At 37.5% G+C, this 21,330-nt stretch overlaps 2 protein-coding genes and 1 pseudogene across 2 annotated transcripts; 2 read left to right on the forward strand and 1 right to left on the reverse strand.

The window, feature by feature from the left end:
* The first annotated feature begins 10,566 nt into the window (after nucleotides 1–10,566).
* LOC116140090 (probable acyl-activating enzyme 5, peroxisomal) lies at nucleotides 10,567–12,346 on the forward strand. Its single transcript, XM_031425728.1, has one exon. It carries the CDS (start codon nucleotides 10,634–10,636, stop codon nucleotides 12,281–12,283), a length of 1,650 nt encoding a protein of 549 aa, XP_031281588.1. The 5' UTR covers nucleotides 10,567–10,633; the 3' UTR covers nucleotides 12,284–12,346.
* Nucleotides 12,347–13,571: 1,225 nt separating this feature from the next.
* LOC116140131 (probable acyl-activating enzyme 4) lies at nucleotides 13,572–15,035 on the reverse strand. Its single transcript, XM_031425758.1, is given in 3 exon segments — nucleotides 13,572–14,106; nucleotides 14,108–14,178; nucleotides 14,181–15,035. Coding segments are annotated over 3 exon segments (1,461 nt in total).
* Nucleotides 15,036–18,548: 3,513 nt separating this feature from the next.
* LOC116140113 lies at nucleotides 18,549–20,158 on the forward strand (annotated as a pseudogene).
* The last annotated feature ends 1,172 nt before the right edge of the window (nucleotides 20,159–21,330 follow it).

Consider the following 21,330-nt stretch of genomic DNA (forward strand, 5'->3'; position numbering starts at 1 on the left):
GCGAAAGAAATGCGTTCGTTGGATTACTTGGGCGGAGTATTGTTATAACACCAGTGTCCATAGCTCAACAAAAAAGACTCCATTCGAGATTATTTATGGATGTCCTCCACCAACTCTCTTATCTTATGTGCCTGGTACAACTCAAGTGGAGGTAGTTGATAAGGAGTTATGTGCTCCTGATCAAGTACTTAAGGAACTGAAGGATCAGTTGTTAGTTGCGCAAAATCGCATGAAGAGATTTTATGATGTGGGACGAACTGACAAGAGTTTTAAAATAGGGGGCTTCGTGTACTTATGTCTCCAACCATACAAGCAAGTTTCAATTTCACTTAGAAGAAACCTTAAACTATCTCCAAGGTATTATGGGCCCTTTGAGATCATTCAAAAGGTGGGACCAGTTGCTTACAAACTCAAGATGCCTTCTGAATCAAAGATTCATCCTATTTTCCATGTATCTTGCTTGAAGAAAAAAGTTGAAACTACTGTACAAAGGCAAGAAACGACCAAGAGTTCGAGAGGATGAAGATATTATTACTGCTTGGCCACAAGCAATCCTTGAAGAATGAATTCGAAAGCGATGAAGAGAGATACTTATTCATTAGGAAGGGCACTCACCATCAGATGGAACTTGGGAAGATGTTGAGCAATTGAATATTTGTTTTTCGGAATCTCTTCTTGAGGACAATGATGGAATATAGGGGGGGAAGAATGTTATGGTCAATGTTTTGAAAACCGAACCGGAACTTCACCTAGTCAAAGGTCTGGTTTCCAGGTTGATTGGTTCGACCGGTTGAATTAATCAGTTGGATCAGTAACGTCTCAGCATGATGTCATTAAAAATAAAAAATTTTAATTTATTAAATATATTAAGAAAAAACCACAACTCTTTTCCTTTTCTTCTTCTCTCTCATTTTCTCCATCACTCTTTTTTCTTCTCTCTCATTAATTAATTTCTCTTCACTTTTTCATTACATATCCCAACACTTTTCATTTTTCAATTTCAAATCTCTTGCACCTTACCGTATCTTTTTTCAATAAATAAATAAATAAATGTCTCTTCTTCTTTTTCCCTCTCACTTTCTCCACCACTCTTTCTTCTCTCTCATTAATTATTTTATCTTCATTACGTAATCCTTTCATTCTCCAGACGTCTTCATTCCTCTCTCTCTCTCTTTTTCTTCATTGAGTCTTTGTTTCCACACGTCCTTCTTCTTCTTCCCAACCATGATCCTATGCCTTTTAGTTTTCCATGCCATCACCAAATGCACCCTGAAAACTGTCGACTCATTGACAATGATCATGGTGAAGATGATGTGAGGTAAGAGGAGATGAAGAATGAAGAGGATGTGAGGTAAGAGAAGATGAAGATGAATTTTGTGGACAGACTGGTTGGACCGCTGGTTCGTTATTGTTCATCCGGTCTAAATTCGGTCCACACCGGGTTATAACCTAATAACGAGTTTTATTATGCTTCAGATCGGACTAGTAGCCGGTCGACGATTGAACCGGTTTGATCGCTCGGTTCGGTCCGATTCGGGTTTCTAATCATTGGTTATAGTCTTAAGGTCTTATTTATGAGTGGGTCTTATTTGTGGGTAGGAGTTGCTAAAGACTAGTTCCTATTTGCCATGTAGTTTTAATCCTAAGGGTCTGATAGGGGTGGGCGGTTCTAGTACCTACCATTTTTTTTAAGTAACCAAAACCAAAACTGACCAGATCCTTTGATTTGGTTCCGGTTCAGGTATCCTAAAAAATATCAATTACCTTTGATTTGGTTCCGGTTCAGGTATCCTAAAAAATATCAATTATCCCCTTATTTTTTAAAAATGAGAGTAAACTCTTATAAAATTACATTACACCCTCAATAGGTTTCTGAAATAACAAATACACCCTACAAACTTTACAAAAATTACAACTATTCCAATATCCATTTCAACCTCCCAAAATTAAAATAACATAACACTTTAAAACTTTAAATAACATATCAACTATCAAGTTTCATCCTCCCAAAATTAAAATTATATAACACAATAACATCACATAATAAGTTAACAACATAAAGGCCCAGAAGAAATAAATTCCTTTTGAAAAGGTGTGCATATAAAATAATTCAGATGCAAACAACCTCGTAGTGTGTATATAAAATAATTCTGCATTATAACAAAAATCTTCCTCCACACTTTCTTAAACATTCCAGCAATGCAATAAACAAAAAGAATCATGAAGCTTGGTACTTTCAATTCGGCATTCATCACAAAAATTTAACTTCTCTCTTTTCAATGTATTTTAGCTTATAAATTAACAACACAAACAAACATACTTCCAGCACATATGCAAGACTCCATTAAAACAAATAATGGAAAATTCAACATAATCCTTCCCACTTCATTCTACACCATTTCCGGCACACAAAAATTACAACCCATAATCCTCAATTTATTCCAGCCAAAAACATTCACAAGGTCGACATTCAATAAGGCATCACACCAAAACAATTTCCCAGCAATAAATCACAATCCAACACCTTCAAATCACTCAGCCAAAGCCATATAAGAATACAATTAGTAAAGCATCAGCTTAACTAACATTCCAGTCACAAATTATTACATTAAACAATTCCACCATCATTCAGTTTGTGTAAGAGTCATACGTAATTATAAATAATGTTTGACTAATTTCATTAAAATTGAAGAAGTACAGGGAAATGATGTTTCATGCTAAACTGGAAAGAGCACATATATAAAATAACCAAGAAACACTTATACAAAATATCAAACTCAAATAACTCTTGCTCCTTGCAGTGACACTGAAATCGATATACATACACAAAAGAGTACGCATACACAATAGAATAAAACAGAATTTATATGAAGTTTCAAATAACATCACTTCAGAACTACAAAGAAATCGGAGACAATTGATCGGCAACCTTTGGGAATAGAAGATAACAGAAGAGAATAGAGAGAAAGCCAAAGAATCCAAGTCAGATTCAGCCGAAGAAAGTGACATTTTTTAGTTTGCTTTAACCTGAGTGAGAACCCTAAATCGATATATGAAGTCCAATCGCAAATTTTTTTTATTTTATTTGAAGCATAAAAAATCATAAAAACCCCCATATTTGCACAAAATTTCATTTAAGTATCGGTTCTCGGTTCCTCCCTATAGGAATTGAAATCGGAACCGCATAGTGTTGATTCCCATTTTTGGAATCGGAACCTACCTTATGGCAGCCGGTTCCAGTAAGACTAGAACCGAAACTCGGGTATCCAACAATTCCAATTCTATCCTATTTTTTTGCCCACCGCTGTTAAGGAAGTCCTAGTCTAAAGGCACTTTAAAAAATAATGGCTTCCTTTTAGGAATAACAATTTGTTAGGTGTCTATTTATTAGTGGTTTGAGTTAAGTTGAGGTCAAGTTTTGAAATAATAATTCATTATCTTCTTCCTTCTTCTCACGAAATCTCTTTCCCATTTTCTCTTTCACTTTTCTTCTCTCTCATTACTCTATGATCTCTTCAATATCTCTTATACAATTCTTATCTAAATTCCTTACAATTACCTGCTATCAAAATAGGAAAAAGCAAATAGTAGCTAACCCGGTTATAGTCACATAACAAATAATTTATCAACAACAAATTGGAAGAGTAAAAACTGAAAAGTGAAGTAACAACAAAAAACGATCATTAACACAAATTACACAAATTTTACTAGTGTTAACATTCATCTCCCACACACACAAAATCACCAACCAGTCTCAGATACCATTGTTGTGACAAACTAAGGATCTAGTTTTATGAACTATTGAGTAGAGGATAATCACACTAGTATAGTAAAAAATCAGAACAAAAAAATCACACTAAGGATCTTTTTTGTTTGTTTCTTTTATTAACTACAAGCCCTATTGGGCTTTGAATGGGCCACCTCACATAGGAGGGACCCTGGCCCAACACTTCTTTACTCTTTCAATTGAGATAAACAGGGAAAAAGAGGAAAGTTGAGAACTTGGCTTAACCGAATTCCTAAGTTGAAGACTCAACGAGGAAACATATTGTGTTTGTCTTTAACTCATCATATTGCTAGCTATAAAAAGGCAACAAAGATGATTAGTTAATGACCGTACAGTAGGTCCAAAAAGGCAACATAAAGATAAGGAAAAATAGGCCATAAAATCTATAATTATGTGTTTGAATGTGAACCATGTTTTGGATCGTGATTATTATAATAATGAATAAAAAGAAATTAAAGACAACAAAGATGATTCAAAGAATGAAGAAAACATGAACATCACAGACATATAATCACAGCCCCACAACAAACTACTTAAATTTCCAAGTTTGATGCTTCTGTTTCTTTCAGGATATATCATCATCTTCTACAAATAACTTGAAGTCAAAATATATATATCCCAAATTCTTATTATTTTCTGTAAATGGGTGATGATCCACTTGTTTAGTACAGGAGTGAAGTTGTAGGCAAAAGGAAGCGAACCCAAGACATAGACAATTTTTTTTTTTTTTTTTTTTTTTTTTTTAAATTTAGTCAATAAAGACAATAATACGTATTTGTGAGCATGAATGACAAATGGTAACAAAAATAGAGGGGAGACAAGATTTCTTTCCGAATGTGAAACCTTTTGATTGTGGGGTACTGGTGAAAAGATTGAAGGTGTGGGCCCTGAAAGATTAATAATGTGAGTTGCATGGTGATTGCATAGAAAGAATCAGTTATCCCTCCGTTTTCTTTAAATCGACAATCTAAAGTGTAATTTCCTAGAAATTTTCTATGAAAGTTTTAAGGACCAATAACTGAAGATTTATGCATCTATCTTATTTATTTAAAACGTCCTTTTGTTAGGCCCTACGCCACATTTTAACATATTTCCGTAATGTTGATGCTGTTGCTGCTACATTAATGAAGTAATTACTTTCACTTGTCTACAAGATGGAAAGGAGAACAACATTTTCCCACCCAAGGTTTGGCGAAATGAGACTTTTCCACCCATCAGTTTCAAAAGGACACTTTCCCCCACCGTTTATTCTGTTAAAAATCCATTGGAAGAAGGGCAGGATGGCCCATTTACTTGAAGCCTTAAAATCCAAATTTTAAAATTGAAATCTCGGTCCTTGTCACTTTTCCCTTCTCTTTCTTTCCTTTCCTTTCCTTTCTTTTCCTTCTTTTCTTTTTTCTTATCTTTTCTTTGCCTCTTCTCTTCCTACACGCTGGAGTTTGCGATTCCGATGTAACCTGCAACCACCAGCTGGGCTAGCTGGTGGCGTCGCAACCTTCAGTCACAAGCTGGCCTCTTATAACTGGCCTCTCTTATCGCCTTCGACAACTTTTCCTGCCTCCCTCACCAGCTCTTCATTGCCCCAACCCATTCTGCTTACATCCACCAAGCCGCCGTCTCAAAGACCTCTCTCCTTCACAGTCGTAGCACCCCGCAATTGCGAGCAGTTGCATCACCCCCCCCCTCTCCCCGCCATTCGCCGCCACCTCCGTCCTCCTCATCGTCCCCCACTAGTCACTCCCCGTCATCTCGCACCCCACCCCTGCCTTTGTCACCGCTATTTATAGAAGTTTGTGTTTGACGGTTGAAAGTTATTGTTTGTTGATTTTGTAAGTTTGATTTGGTTTTGAAGTGTTGTTTTTATTTCTACTTTGTGGAGATTTGGGCGATCTCCGATATTCAACCACTTCATATAGGTACCTTGCCAAGCCACCCACCCACCCGTTCGACAAAAAACCCCACCCAACGCCCACTGTGCGAGCACCCAGCTTGCCCTGTGCATCTGAGACCTCTTTTATTGTGTTGGCAGCCATTCTACCTTCATTAGTTATATAGAACTAAAATCAAGTGTCATTTGAAAACTGGCCTAAAATTGAAAGGAAATCGGACTCAGTTTGCACATGATGTATTAGAAAAACATAAAGTCAAAGCATGATGGGTCATACTGTATTTTACATGAAATAATTTATAATTTGTTCCCTTTATGACCAAATGCAATCAACAACATAGCAACCAAGACAAATTGTTTAAACATCACTTCTGAACATATAAATGCTATTAAGCTCGCAAACTAAAGCTTATGGAGCAACTCAGATCGCATTTGAATTCAAAGCTTAAATTTTTCCAGTCCACAGGTTCCATCAAGTCCTAGAATTTTGTATAAGTTCAAATAGATGTTGGTTTTTTTTGAGTTTGTGAAAAAAAAAAATTTGTATATAATTTTTTGTTAAATTCTAGTAACACATTATTTTTAATAAAAAATATTGGGGATAATTGTAATTTATATTGTATATAGTTGAGGGCATATTAATAATTCATATTAAAAAGTGATATATTGGTATTGAATCTTGAAATGACATAAATATATTAAATCAAATAGAAAAAATATTTTAGTCTTTAAACTAAATAGTAACAGATTTTCTAACGAACGTGGGTGGGAATGTATCGTTTCGCCAAACTTGAGTGGAAAACGCCTTCTCCAAGATGGAGATCTCAATCATTGAAAATTATTATTATTATTATCTAGTTTGTATATCATCAATGGCATATATGGTAAAAATGGTGAGTTAAAAATAATTTCCTTTAATCAAAAAAAACAAAAAAAAGAGGGGTAAATTAGGTCCTATGTAGAATAAGTTGGCTTATCAACCCCTGGGCCCAATTATAAAAAATTGGACCTTATGAAAAACCATATGCCGACCGACAAGAAGTTCTAAATTCGATTTTACAACCACCTCGGCTCCGGAGAACCTGAGAAAGTTAGCAGACCAAAAAAGGATGAACTAACGTGGAACAAGAACAAGAACAACAAGAAGCGGCCATTAACACAATTTTCTAACCTCCCTTTCGACCAAGACGACCGCGGTGCTGATCAACCTTCAAAGGGACGGTGATAGTGAGCCTCGAGAGCCTTTGAACACCAACAACTTGCCGAATCATTTCAATCCCAGGGCTAAGCTTGCCGAGGTTTACTCCTTTATCCATTTCTTTATGGTGTTTTTTGTTTAAAGTTTATATTTTGTTGTGTGTTTTCTGATGAATACGTGTTGGTAAATGAATTTTACTTTAGTTTTGTATGCTTGGTTTGTTTAAATTCAACTAAATTCTGATCTTGTCGAGAAATTTTAAAATCATGTAATGCTGTGTTTACATGAATGGTTACTGGTATGTCCCGTTGCTGCTAATTTCTTAATTGATTGAATTCAAAATTTTAAAGGGAAGGCATATCTCGAGAACAACTGAACAAGCTAGCAGAGTACCGTTTAAATTTATGGATATACAGTTAAGTAAGGGAATAGATACTAAGAAGAAGATTTTAGTGGTTTGGGTGAATGGATACTTGCCTCATAAGGTCAATCTTCGTTGTTTGGTATTTCTTAATCATATTCACTTTTTGCGACTTAATTTGTGGACAACCTAGCAGCTGTTAAATTTGTTCTTTTAGTGTCTGAATAATAAGATCTTGTCATCCTATTTAAGGGATTTCATGTGAAATGCTTTAGAAAGTTAGAGGGTAAGTCCCTCCCATCTTCAGTGCTTGTTAGTTGATATGTATATGGCAATTGTTTGTGATAGCACTAAATACAGCAGTCTTACTTCATGTCATTGTACTTTCTTATCTACATGCTGACTACTTCATCAACGTGGCACATTTGTTTTGAAGGATGGGAAATATCGGGAAGCACTTGGAATGGAGGCTGCTCTAAATTTGATGCCTGAAAATGCAGTTTTGCACGAACAAAAGGCACAAGTTTTGCTTGAAATTGGGGATGCGTGGAATGCGTTGAGGCAGCAACTCGTAAGACTGAGTTCACATTCCCCCTCTGTTTATTTTATATAATTCTTAATAAAATTTAGCATGTCCGTAAAAAGTATAAGCTTAAAGTACCTAATGTGTAATTGTTCTATCATAATTGACAGCAGATGCGTGTAGTAGGCCATCATTCGAACACTTTTTTCCTTAAGCTCCTTTTATTGTCTTAAATTTTGAAACAGGTCATTTTTTTTCTTCTTTTTGTTTACATTTCGATCAAAAGCAAGCTAGGAATTTACAATGCAATATGTCCAGTAAAACTATGTTTGCACCTTAGGATCTTTCTGCTGAGTTTTATGCTTTGGGAGTTTGCAAGTATTTTTCGCTGATATACTATTTACAAATCTTACATTGAACTTGACAGACCACTGAATTGGAACCATCATGGGCTGAGGTATTTTGAGCTTTCTGACTTTGCTTGCTTCTAATATAGATTCTTGTATTATTAGCAACAATAGCTCATTTTCCTTTAACTAAATCTGATCCTTGTTACAATTCCTACTAGATACATCTTTTATGGTGTTTACTCTTAAAGGTTTTATTATCTGTCATGATTTTGCAAAATTGAGCTGATTATCTAATGTAATCTAAAACATTTGACATTTTAAAGATTTCCTACCAAGCAATATGAAGCTAATAGAAAAATGCAGATGCTCTTGCTTTTTAAAGACTGACTTTGATGCATGGGATTTGGTAATTCTTATCAGTAGCCATTGTTACCTTGTGCTACCCCTGAAACCACTGATTAGAGTTGCTAATTTTGTTTATCCCTGAGTAACATTCTAATAAATTTTAATCATCAAACAATACGATTGACATAGAAGGAAGTTATGAGAAGCTTCATATATTTTACTTTTAGATCTATATAACGTACAATTTTCAAACTTGTAGTTTTTTCACATTGAGTTCATTGTGCACTGCACTGAGTACAATTTGTTCCTCATTTCACTGGTAAATTTGTTGTTTTCACTGTTAGAAAATCAGTAGTAAAAAACTACATGTTAAGAAGCCCTTGTGTAGGCATGATCATTTCTCTGCTTCCTAGATGCTGCTGTTAAAGGACCATTATGGCCCATAAATGTTTGTACACTAATGCTACTGATTCAAATACTGCCAAACCATAAAGTTTCACGAGTCATGTCATTTAGAACTAGCTAGTTTTTGAATCAACCAAAAAAGCTCCTAGGTTTAGGTTTGATTGTTGAAGTTTTTCATGTAATCAACATTAAGTTTCCAGCAAATGAAAGTGAACTCCAATTAGATGTTATTTTGCTCATCTCACGGAGGGGTTTCGTTCAGGCATGGATCACCCTTGGCAGAGCACAATTAAACTTCGGGGAGCCTGATAGTGCAATGGAAAGCTTTGACAAAGCATTAGCTATCAAGGTATGCCGATATTATGTTTCTGTAAACTTTGCCCTCAAGTTTTAGGAATGTTAACTGAATGACAGTATAACTTTTGGTGCAACTTTCTTTTCTCCCCTTGTACAGCCTGATTCTGAGGAGGTTCGAGATGACAGAAAGACAGCATTTCATCTTGTAAAGAGAAGAAAGCAGCTGCATTTATCAGGCTTGGATTCTGATACAAACCGTTTTGTGGTTGGTGACAAGACTGAAACATCCTGAAGGCCTACAAGAAGTGAGTTTTTGTCTGTTGATATGAGAGAGAGTAGGATAACCGTACGTTAGTGATAAACATTGCCTTGAAAATATTTTTGCCCAGGAAGGCATTGTTGTCACCCGAAATCTTTGGATGAAATATTTTCATGTAAAATATCATATGCCTTTTTTTTATTTTTTTTAATACAAATTGGACAAAAACTCTTCATGAGCCTGTATATTGTTTAACAAGTTGTGCGAAGTTATAGCTGTGCAATACCTTCATGTCATTATGTTGTATACTTTTTTCTTTTGTTACTAAACAATCGGCATTAGTAAAAGAATGTATAGTTAATAGGTCTTGACAAATCAGTTAGAGAAGGCCAATTTCCTTGCTACTGAATGGCCTAAGAATTCCAACATTTCGAGATTTATGGAGCAAAAGGACAAAATTATGGACACTTGAGCAATTAACTCATCCATCAAAACAAATTCCAGAAGGTCTCGATTCAACTCGATTCAATTTCTCCATGTAGGAACTTCTGAATCTGCCCAGTTGAAGTTGGGGCTCCTTTTGATACCGACGGATGATAGTATTGTTGCCTGCTGCCGGCATAGACAGTGGGTACAAACCACGTGTATGCAGTACTGTTGTACAGGATTGAAGGAGAATCACAAATGCAATTGCAGCTCTTTCGAGTTGCAAGTTTTGGCGTTAGTAGCTCCTTTGATAAGCTGTTTTTGGATGAATATTTTTGCTTTTAAATTGAAGCTAAATTTAGTATATTGAATTCTTGAACGTGCCATTAATTATTATTAAGTATGGAAGAAGCAAAACTCAGTTTGGTTGCATTACAAAGAATTAACCTTAACACAGCAGCGATACTCGAGAAGCCAATGACAATTTTATTTTCTAATTTTTTTCCTTACAGAAATTATTCAAAGCCAACATGTGATTCATTCACATTCGGTCACTTTCAATTTCGAAAGAGTGTTGTCTTATAGTACAACTTGCAAGTCGAATCATAAATTATTTGACATTCAGAACAAATAATTGATGTGAACCGTAATCATATCAGTAATAATATATGGTCACCAATTAAATAAAATAGTTAAATTAATAAACCTTATACCAACGCATAAACATTGCTCTTCTGCTTCCTGTAATTCATAGAATCCTTTCAACGATTCACCCAATTCAAACCTTACAATCAATGGATCAACTAAAACCTAAACCTGTAAACTCTTCTCCTCTCACCCCAATAGGATTTCTTGAAAGAGCAGCAACTGTCTATGGCGATTGCCCTTCCCTTGTCTTCAACAACACCACCTACACTTGGTCACAGACCCATCGTCGATGCCTCCAACTCGCATCATCACTCTCATCTAACGGTATCAAGACTGGCCACGTCGTCTCTGTTGTGGCACCAAACATTCCAGCCATGTACGAACTCCACTTTGCTGTCCCCATGTCTGGTGCCATCCTCAACAACATCAACACAAGGCTCGATGCCCGCACCGTATCATTGCTCCTGCAACATAGCGAATCTAAACTCGTCTTTGTTGATCAGCACCTGAGCTCTCTTATCCTTAAAGCTCTCTCTTTGTTCCCACCTAATATCGAAACCCCGAGGCTCGTCCTCATCACCGATGATGATGATGATGACACGTCATCATTACCAACCGCTGAATTCATCGACACTTACGAAAACATGGTAAAAGAGGGTAATCCTGACTTCAGGTGGGTCCGTCCCAAGAGTGAATGGGACCCAGTAGTTTTAAACTACACATCTGGCACAACCTCGGCTCCTAAGGGAGCGGTGCACTGCCACAGGGGACTCTTCATCGTCGTCGTTACTTCACTAATCGATTGGGCGGTTCCGAATCAGCCGGTTTTCTTGTGGACCTTACCTATGTTTCATGCAAACGGTTGGTGCTTCCCTTGGGGCATGGCTGCCGTCGGTGCAACGAATGTTTACCTCCGAAAATTAGACGTGTCCACCATCTACGGCTTGATTAAACAACACGGTGTGACCCACATGTGTGGTGCACCTGTGGTTCTCAACATGCTATCAAATCCATCAGAGGCTGAACCTCTTCAACATCCGGTCCACATTCTAACTGGAGGTGCTCCGCCGCCAGCACCGGTGCTGTCTCGAATCGAGTCACTCGGTTTCATCGTGACCCATGCTTACGGGTTGACTGAGGGAGCCGGTGTCGTTTTGTCATGTGCATGGAAACAACAATGGAACAAATTACCTACAAATGAGAGGTCAAAGTTAAAGGCAAGACAAGGAGTTGGGACAATCGGATTGAGTCAACTGGATGTGGTGGATCTGAATTCAGGAGAAAGTGTGAAACGAGATGGGTTGACTCGCGGGGAGATAGTTTTGCGAGGAGGATCCATCATGTTAGGTTATCTCAAAGACACGAAAAGTACATCCAAATGTTTAAAAGATGATGGTTGGTTTTACTCTGGAGATGTGGCGGTGATGCATCCTGATGGTTATGTAGAGATCAAAGATCGATCAAAGGATGTGATTATAAGTGGTGGAGAGAAGATAAGCAGCACTGAGGTCGAGTCGACTTTGTATTCTCATCCTATGATTAATGAAGCCGCTGTGGTGGCTCAACCACACTCGCTTTGGCAGGAGACTCCATGTGCGTTTGTGTGTTTGAAGAGTGAGTTGACTCAGAAACCTACGGAGAAAGAGATAATAGAGTTTTGTAGGGCTCGGTTGCCGCATTACTCGGTACCCAAGACTGTAATTTTTAAGGATGAGCTACCAAAAACCGCAACTGGGAAGATTCAGAAATTTGTTCTAAGGGAAATTGCAAAGTCGATGTTGTATTCACGTATGTAGGAAGTAAAGCTCTAGCACTAATACAATAAATTGCTTTCTCACTTCATTCTGAACCACTGGTATAGCCCGTTTCAATTTTAATTTTCTTTAATTTATAAATCGAAATCTTATTGAATATCGTTAATTAATTGGAAGTTGGTATCGTGGAATTACGATAGTTTTGAGACATTGACTTTCTGGGGAAACGGCAGGATCTACTATATATGCTACTTAATTCAAAGTCCATGCATAAGGAAGAAAGGCTGTTGCCGTAATTAAGGGGCTACTAGATTCATTGGTGTACTTTTAATTTTTAATCTTTGAAAGCGAAGTGCAAGATAGTTATTGAAATTGAATATAATATTGTCATTTGGCTAAGTCCCCCATTTAAAACTTGTTTTTTGTTGGTCTGCAAATCCAAAGTCCTATTGAAAGGATGTAATACCATTAACAAATAAGTCGTATTGGGGTTATCCTAAAAAATGATTTATTGGTGAAAGTAATTCGATGGAGTTTTTGTTAAGTAACTATCTATATAATGGAGTATTATATTTAGTACATAATGACAAAGGAGTAATTATGAAGATAACCCTTATACAGATTTTTTTTTTCTTTTTCTGGAATCAAGGGAAAAAAATAAGGTAAATTGGATAATTAATTACCAAACCATGGTGAGGCCTCGGGAATACCCAACAAAAAAGATAAAAAGTAAATCTTACCTTTAACTAGACCCTTTTTCATAAACCCTTGACATTTCTAACGGACCTGTATAGTGAAAGTATCCCAAACAGAAGTAGTGAATTAGGATTATCATGGGTATTACTTAAAATGTCTCACTTGAATTATTAATAGGGTCATCACTGAAATGATTTATTTAACTGTCAATTTTAGAGTATTAAGAAATTATTTAAAATACACGTAAACTAATCTGGATACTCCAGTCTCGAAAAAAAAAAAAAGGTATCCAAAACATTATTTCAACCTTTTTTTTTTTGTTTTTTATCATGACAATTTGGAAATTGGACCTAATCAAGTGGTTCAAATTTTTTACAAGAAGGCAAACCAAATCACATTCAAAATTAAACTTGAAAGTTTCCGAAATAATTAAGATACGTTTCCAAATTCAGCAAACTAAAAGGCCACTGCCCATTTGATTACAGGAGTGGTACTGGAAAGCAGATGATAAATAATTCACAATTTCTCCGAAAATTAATTGTACCATGCTTGCATGGCGTCTTACGTGAATAAATAACATATCATCATAATAACTTTAAGTGAAAGGAGTTCACGTTTCTTGGGTTATTAATTCCTAAATACGTGAATAAAACATTTTCTTGGCCATTTCTCTGAGCACAAATTTCTTAATTTTCCCTGTAGCGGTCTTAGGAAGCTTTCTCTTGAAGACGACAGTCTTCGGAACCATGTAGTGCGGCAACCTCGCCCTGCAAAAGTCTATTATCTCCTTCTCAGTAAGTTCACTTGCCAAGAAGTCATTCTTCAAACATACAAAAGCGCATGGCGTCTCCTGCCAAAACGGGTCCGGTCGAGCCACCACGGCTGCTTCATTAATCATAGGATGAGAATACAATACGGATTCAACCTGAGCACTGCTTATGTTTTCTCCACCACTTATAATTACATCCTTTGATCGATCTTTGATCTCTACATAACCATCCGGATGCATTACAGCCACATCTCCAGTATAAAACCAACCATTATCTTTCATGCATTTGGATGTAGTTTTCGGATCTTTAAGATAGCCTAACATGAGAGACCCTCCTCGTAAAACGAGCTCGCCACACGCTAACCCATCTCGTTTAACACTTACTCCAGATTCTAAAAAGGACAGGCGCTGGTGGTGGAGCGCCGCCAGTAAGAATGTGGACAGGATGTTCAATACGTTCAGCATTCCGATATTGTTTGATAGCATATTGAGCACTACCGGTGCACCACACATGTATGTCACCTTATGTTTTTTAATCAAAGTGTAGATCGTTGATACGTCAATTTTACGGAGGCAAATGTTGGTTGCACCGACGGCAGCCATACCCCAAGTATAGCACCACCCGTTGCCATGAAACATTGGCAGGGTCCACAAGTAGACTGGCTGATTCGATACTGACCAATCAATAAGTGAATTAATGGTGGCAACGAACAGGCCCTTGTGAGAAAGGACCACACCTTTTGGAGAAGAAGTTGTGCCAGATGTGTAGTTTAAAACCATAGGGTCCCATTCACTCTTTGGCTCAATCCACTTGAACTCAGAATTACCCTTTTTTACCATGTTTTCATAAGTATCAATGAAACCAATTAGGGTTGATGCTGAGGTGTCTTCATCATTCACAAGAACAAGACGGGGGGTTTCAGTATTAGGCGGGAACAAAGAGACGGCTTCCAGGATGAGAGAGCTGAAAATGTGGTCAACAAAGACGAGCTTTGACTCGCTATGTTGCAGGATTGATGATACGGTGAGGGCGTCCAGCCTTGTGTTAATGGTGTTAAGGATGGCTCCAGACATGGGGACTGCGAAGTGGAGCTCGTACATAGGTGGAATGTTGGGGGCCACAACGGATACCACGTGGCCAGTCTTGATACCGAGAGATGAAAGTGATGATGCCAGTTGGAGGCATCGACGGTAGGTCTGTGTCCACGTGTAGGTGGTAGTGTTGTAGACAAGTGAAGGGTAATCACCATAAACAGTTGCAGCTCTTGCCAGGAAGGTTACAGGGGTGAGAGGGCAAGAGTTTACAAGACTTGGCTTCAGTTGGTCCATTGATTTTTCCAAGAATAAGAAACAGAGGGAAGATACCAACGTTAATTAATCAAGTGAATATCACTCTTATAAACTTGTAATACAATCTTTTCCTTTATCCATTTCTTTATGGTGTTTTTTGTTAAAGTTTATATTTTGTTGTGTTTTTCTGATGAATACGTGTTGGTAAATGAAAATTTTACTTTAGTTTTGTATGCTTGGTTTGTTTAAATTCAACTAAATTCATGTCTTGTGGAAATTTTAAAATCATGTAATGCTGTGTTTACATGAATGGTTACTGGTATGTCCCGTTGCTGCTAATTTCTTAATTGATTGAATTCAAAATTTTAAAGGGAAGGCATATCTCGAGGAACAACTGAACAAGCTAGCAGAGTACCGTTTAAATTTTATGGATATACAGTTAAGTAAGGGAATAGATACTAAGAAGAAGATTTTAGTGGTTTGGGTGAAGGATACTTGCCTCATAAGGTCAATCTTCGTTGTTTGGTATTTCTTAATCATATTCACTTTTTGCGACTTAATTTGTGGACAACCTAGAGCTGTTAAATTTGTTCTTTTAGTGTCTGAATAATAAGATCTTGTCATCGCTATTTAAGGGATTTCATGTGAAATGCTTTAGAAAGTTAGAGGGTAAGTCCCTCCCATCTTCCAGTGCTTGTTAGTTGATATGTATATGGCAATTGTTTGTGATAGCACTAAATACAGCAGTCTTACTTCATGTCATTGTACTTTCTTATCTACATGCTGACTACTTCATCAACGTGGCACATTTGTTTTGAAGGATGGGAAATATCGGGAAGCACTTGGAATGGAGGCTGCTCTAAATTTGATGCCTGAAAATGCAGTTTTGCACGAACAAAAGGCACAAGTTTTGCTTGAAATTGGGGATGCGTGGAATGCGTTGAGGCAGCAACTCGTAAGACTGAGTTCACATTCCCCCTCTGTTTATTTTATATAATTCTTAATAAAATTTAGCATGTCCGTAAAAAAGTATAAGCTTAAAGTACCTAATGTGTAATTGTTCTATCATAATTGACAGCAGATGCGTGTAGTAGGCCATCATTCGAACACTTTTTTCCTTAAGCTCCTTTTATTGTCTTAAATTTTGAAACAGGTCATTTTTTTTCTTCTTTTTGTTTACATTTCGATCAAAGCAAGCTAGGAATTTACAATGCAATATGTCCAGTAAAACTATGTTTGCACCTTTAGGTCTTTCTGCTGAGTTTTATGCTTTGGGAGTTTGCAAGTATTTTTCGCTGATATACTATTTACAAATCTTACATTGAACTTGACAGACCACTGAATTGGAACCATCATGGGCTGAGGTATTTTGAGCTTTCTGACTTTGCTTGCTTCTAATATAGATTCTTGTATTATTAGCAACAATAGCTCATTTTCCTTTAACTAAATTGATCCTTGTTACAATTCCTACTAGATACATCTTTTATGGTGTTTACTCTTAAAGGCTTTATTATCTGTCATGATTTTGCAAAATTGAGCTGATTATCTAATGTAATCTAAAACATTTGACATTTTAAAGATTTCCTACCAAGCATATGAAGCTAATAGAAAAATGTCAGATGCTCTTGCTTTTTAAAGACTGACTTTGATGCATGGGATTTGGTAATTCTTATCAGTAGCCATTGTTACCTTGTGCTACCCCTGAAACCACTGATTAGAGTTGCTAATTTTGTTTATCCCTGAGTAACATTCTAATAAATTTTAATCATCAAACAATACGATTGACATAGAAGGAAGTTATGAGAAGCTTCATATATTTTATTTTAGATCTATATAACGTACAATTTCAAACTTGTAGTTTTTTCACATTGAGTTCATTGTGCACTGCACTGAGTACAATTTGTTCCTCATTTCACTGGTAAATTTGTTGTTTTCACTGTTAGAAAATCAGTAGTAAAAAACTACATGTTAAGAAGCCCTTGTGTAGGCATGATCATTTCTCTGCTTCCTAGATGCTGCTGTTAAAGGACCATTATGGCCCATAAATGTTTGTACACAATGCTACTGATTCAAATACTGCCAAACCATAAAGTTTCACGAGTCATGTCATTTAGAACTAGCTAGTTTTTGAATCAACCAAAAAAGCTCCTAGGTTTAGGTTTGATTGTTGAAGTTTTTCATGTAATCAACATTAAGTTTCCAGCAAATGAAAGTGAACTCCAATTAGATGTTATTTTGCTATCTCACGGAGGTGGTTTCTTCAGGCATGGATCACCCTTGGCAGAGCACAATTAAACTTCGGGGAGCCTGATAGTGCAATGGAAAGCTTTGACAAAGCATTGCTATAAGGTATGCCGATATTATGTTTCTGTAAACTTTGCCCTCAAGTTTTAGGAATGTTATCTGAATGACAGTATAACTTTTGGTGCAACTTTCTTTTCTCCCCTGTACAGCCTATTCTGAGGAGGTCGAGATGACAGAAAGACAGCATTTCATCTTGTAAAGAGAAGAAAGCAGCTACTTTATCAGGCTTGTTCTGATACAACCGTTTTGTGGTTGGTGACAAGACTGGAACATCCTAAAGGCCTACAAGAAGTGAGTTTTTGTTTGTTGATATGAGAGAGAGTAGATAACCGTACGTTAGTGATAAACATTGCCTTGAAAATATTTTTGCCCAGGAAGGCTGTTGTCACCGAAATCTTTGGATGAAATTTTCATGTAAAATATCATATGCCTTTTTTTTTTTTTAAAATACAATTGGACAAAACTCTTCTGAGCCTGTATATTGTTAACAAGTTGTGCGAAGTTGTAGCTGTGCAATACCTTCATGCCATTATGTTGTATACTTTTTTCTTTTGTTACTAAACAATCGGCATTAGTTAAAGAATGTATAGTTATAGGTCTTGACAATCAGTATAGAAGGCCAATTTCCTTGCTACTTCATGGCCTAAGAATTACACATTTCGAGATTTATGGAGCAAAAGGACAAAACTATGGACACTTGAGCAATTAACTCATCCATCAAAACAAATTCCGAAGGTCTCGATTCAACTCATCCTGCATAACAATTTCTCCATGTAGGAACTTCTGAATCTGCCCAGTTGAACTCTCTTAACTGAACGTGCCATTATTAGTATTAAGTATGGAAGAAGCAAAACTCAGTTTGGTTGCATTACAAAGATTACCTTAACACAGCAGCGATACTCGAGAAGCCACGACAATTTTATTTTCTACTTTTTTCCTTGTAAAATTATTCAAAGCCAACATGTGATTCATTCACATTCGGTCACTTTCATTTCGAAAGATTGTTGTCTTATAGTACAACTTGCAAGTCGAATCATAAATTATTTAACATTCAGCAAATAATTGATGTGAACCGTAATCATATCAGTAATAATATATGGTCACCAATTAAATAAAATAGTTAAATTAATAAACCTTATACCAACGCATAAACATTTCTCTTCTGCTTCCTGTAATTCATAGAATCCTTTCAACGATTCACCCAATTCAAACCTTACAATCAATGGATCAACTAAACCCTAAACCTGTAACTCTTCTCCTCTCACCCCAATAGGATTTCTGAAAGAGCAGCAACTGTCTATGGCGATTGCCCTTCCCTTGTCTTCAACACCACCACCTACACTTGGTCACAGACCCATTCGATGCCTCCAACTCGCATCATCATCCTCATCTAACGGTATCAAGACTGGCCACGTCGTCTCTGTTGTGGCACCAAACATTCCAGCCATGTACGAACTCCACTTTGCGGTCCCCATGTTCGGTGCCATCCTCAACAACATCAACACAAGGCTCCGATCCCGCACCGTATCTTGCTCCTGCAACATAGCGAATCTAAACTCTTCTTTGTGATCAGCACCTGAGCTCTCTTATCCTTAAAGCTCTCTCTTTGTTCCCACCTAATATCGAAACCCCGAGGCTCGTCCTCATCACCGATGATGTGATGATACACGTCATCATTACCAACCGCTGAATTCATCGACACTTACGAAAACATGGTAAAAGAGGGTAATCCTGACTTCAGTGGGTCCGTCCCAAGAGTGAATGGGACCCAGTAGTTTTACTACATCTGGCACAACCTCGGCTCCTAAGGGACGGTGCACTGCCACAGGGGACTCTTCATCGGTCGCTTACTTCACTAATCGATTGGGCGGTTCCGAATCAGCCGTTTTCTTGTGGACCTTCCTATGTTTCATGCAAACGGTTGGTGCTTCCCTTGGGGCATGGCTCCGTCGGTGCAACGAATGTTTCCTCCGAAAATTAGACGTGTCCACCATCTACGGCTTGATTAACAACACGGTGTGACCCACATGTGTGGTGCACCTGTGGTTCTCAACATGCTATCAATCTCAGAGGCTGAACCTCTTCAACATCCGTCCACATTCTAACGGTGGTGCTCCGCCGCCAGCACCGGTCTGCTCGAATCGAGTCACTCGGTTTCATCGTGACCATGCTTGCGGTTGACTGAGGGAGCCGGTGTCGTTTTGTCATGTGCATGGAACAACAATGGAACAAATTACCTACAAATGAGAGGTCAAAGTTAAAGGCAAGACAAGGAGTTGGGACAATCGGATTGAGTCAACTGGATGTGGTGGATCTGAATTCAGGAGAAAGTGTGAAACGAGATGGGTTGACTCGCGGGGAGATAGTTTTGCGGGAGGATCCATCATGTTAGGTTATCTCAAAGACACGAAAAGTACATCCAAATGTTTAAAAGATGATGGTTGGTTTTACTCTGGAGTGTGGCGGTGATGCATCCTGTGGTTATGTAGAGATCAAGATCGATCAAAGATGTGATTATAAGTGGTGGAGAGAAATAAGCAGCACTGAGGTCGAGTCGATTTGTATTCTCATCCTATGATTAATGAAGCCGCTGTGTTGGCTCAACCACACCGCTTTGGCAGGAGACTCCATGTGCGTTTGTGTGTTTGAGATGGATTGACTCAGAAACCTACGGAGAAAGAGATAATAGAGTTTTGTAGGGCTCGGTTGCCGCATTACTCGGTACCCAAGACTGTATTTTTAAGGATGAGCTACCAAAAACCCAACTGGGAAGATTCAGAATTTGTTCTAGGGAAATTGCAAAGTCGATGTTGTATTCACGTATGTTAGGAAGTAAAGCTCTAGCACTAATACAATAAATTGCTTTCTCACTTCATTCTGAACCACTGTATAGCCCGTTTCATTTTAATTTTCTTTAATTTATAAATCGAAATCTTATTGAATACGTTAATTAATTGGAAGTGGTATCGTGGAATTACGATAGTTTTGAGACATTGACTTTCTGGGGAAACGGCAGGATCTACTATATATGCTACTTAATTCAAAGTCCATGCTAAGGAAGAGGCTGTTGCCGTAATTAGGGGCTACTAGATTCTTGGTGACTTTTAATTTTAATCTTTGAAAGCGAGTGCAAGATAGTTATTGAATTGAATATAATCTAACAAAAATAGAGGGGAGACAAAGATTTCTTTCCGAATGTGAAACCTTTTGATTGTGGGGTACTGGTGAAAAGATTGAAGGTGTGGGTCCTGAAAGATTGAATAATGTGAGTTGCATGGTGATTGCATAGAAAGAATCAGTTATCCCTCCGTTTTCTTTAAATCGACAATCTAAAGTGTAATTTCCTAGAAATTTTTCTATGAAAGTTTTAAGGACCAATAACTGAAGATATTATGCATCTATCTTATTTATTTAAAACGTCCTTTTGTTAGGCCCTACGCCACAATTTTGAACATATTTCCGTAATGTTGATGCTGTTGCTGCTACATTAATGAAGTAATTACTTTCACTTGTCTACAAAGATGGAAAGGAGAACAACATTTTCCCACCCAAGGTTTGGCGAAATGAGACTTTTCCACCCATCAAGTTTCAAAAGGACACTTTCCCCCACCGTTATATTCTGTTAGAAAAATCCATTTGGAAGAAGGGCAGGATGGCCCATTTACTTGAAGCCTTATAAATCCAAATTTTAAAATTGAAATCTCGGTCCTTGTCACTTTTCCCTTTCTCTTTTCTTTCCTTTCCTTTCCTTTTCTTTTCCTTCTTTTCTTTTTCTTATCTTTTCTTTGCCATCTTCTCTTCCTACTACGCTGGAGTTTGCGATTCCGATGTAACCTGCAACCACCAGCTGGGTTGGTGACGTCGCAACCTTCAGTCACAAGCTGGCCTCTTATTGGCGCCGCAACTAGCCTCTCTTGCTGCCTTCGGCAACTTTTCCTGCCTCCCTCACCAGCTCTTCATTGCCCCAAACCCATTCTGCTTACATCCACCAAGCCGCCGTCTCAAAGACCTCTCTCCTTCACAGTCGTAG

The sequence above is a fragment of the Pistacia vera genome, unplaced genomic scaffold, assembly GCF_008641045.1.
Source record: "Pistacia vera cultivar Batoury unplaced genomic scaffold, PisVer_v2 Contig363, whole genome shotgun sequence".
Taxonomy (NCBI): domain Eukaryota; kingdom Viridiplantae; phylum Streptophyta; class Magnoliopsida; order Sapindales; family Anacardiaceae; genus Pistacia; species Pistacia vera.

Bases quoted from the DNA above. Each gene is read 5' to 3' on its own strand.
- LOC116140090 (XM_031425728.1), top strand. From the start codon at position 10,634: ATGGATCAACTAAAACCTAAACCTGTAAACTCTTCTCCTCTCACCCCA.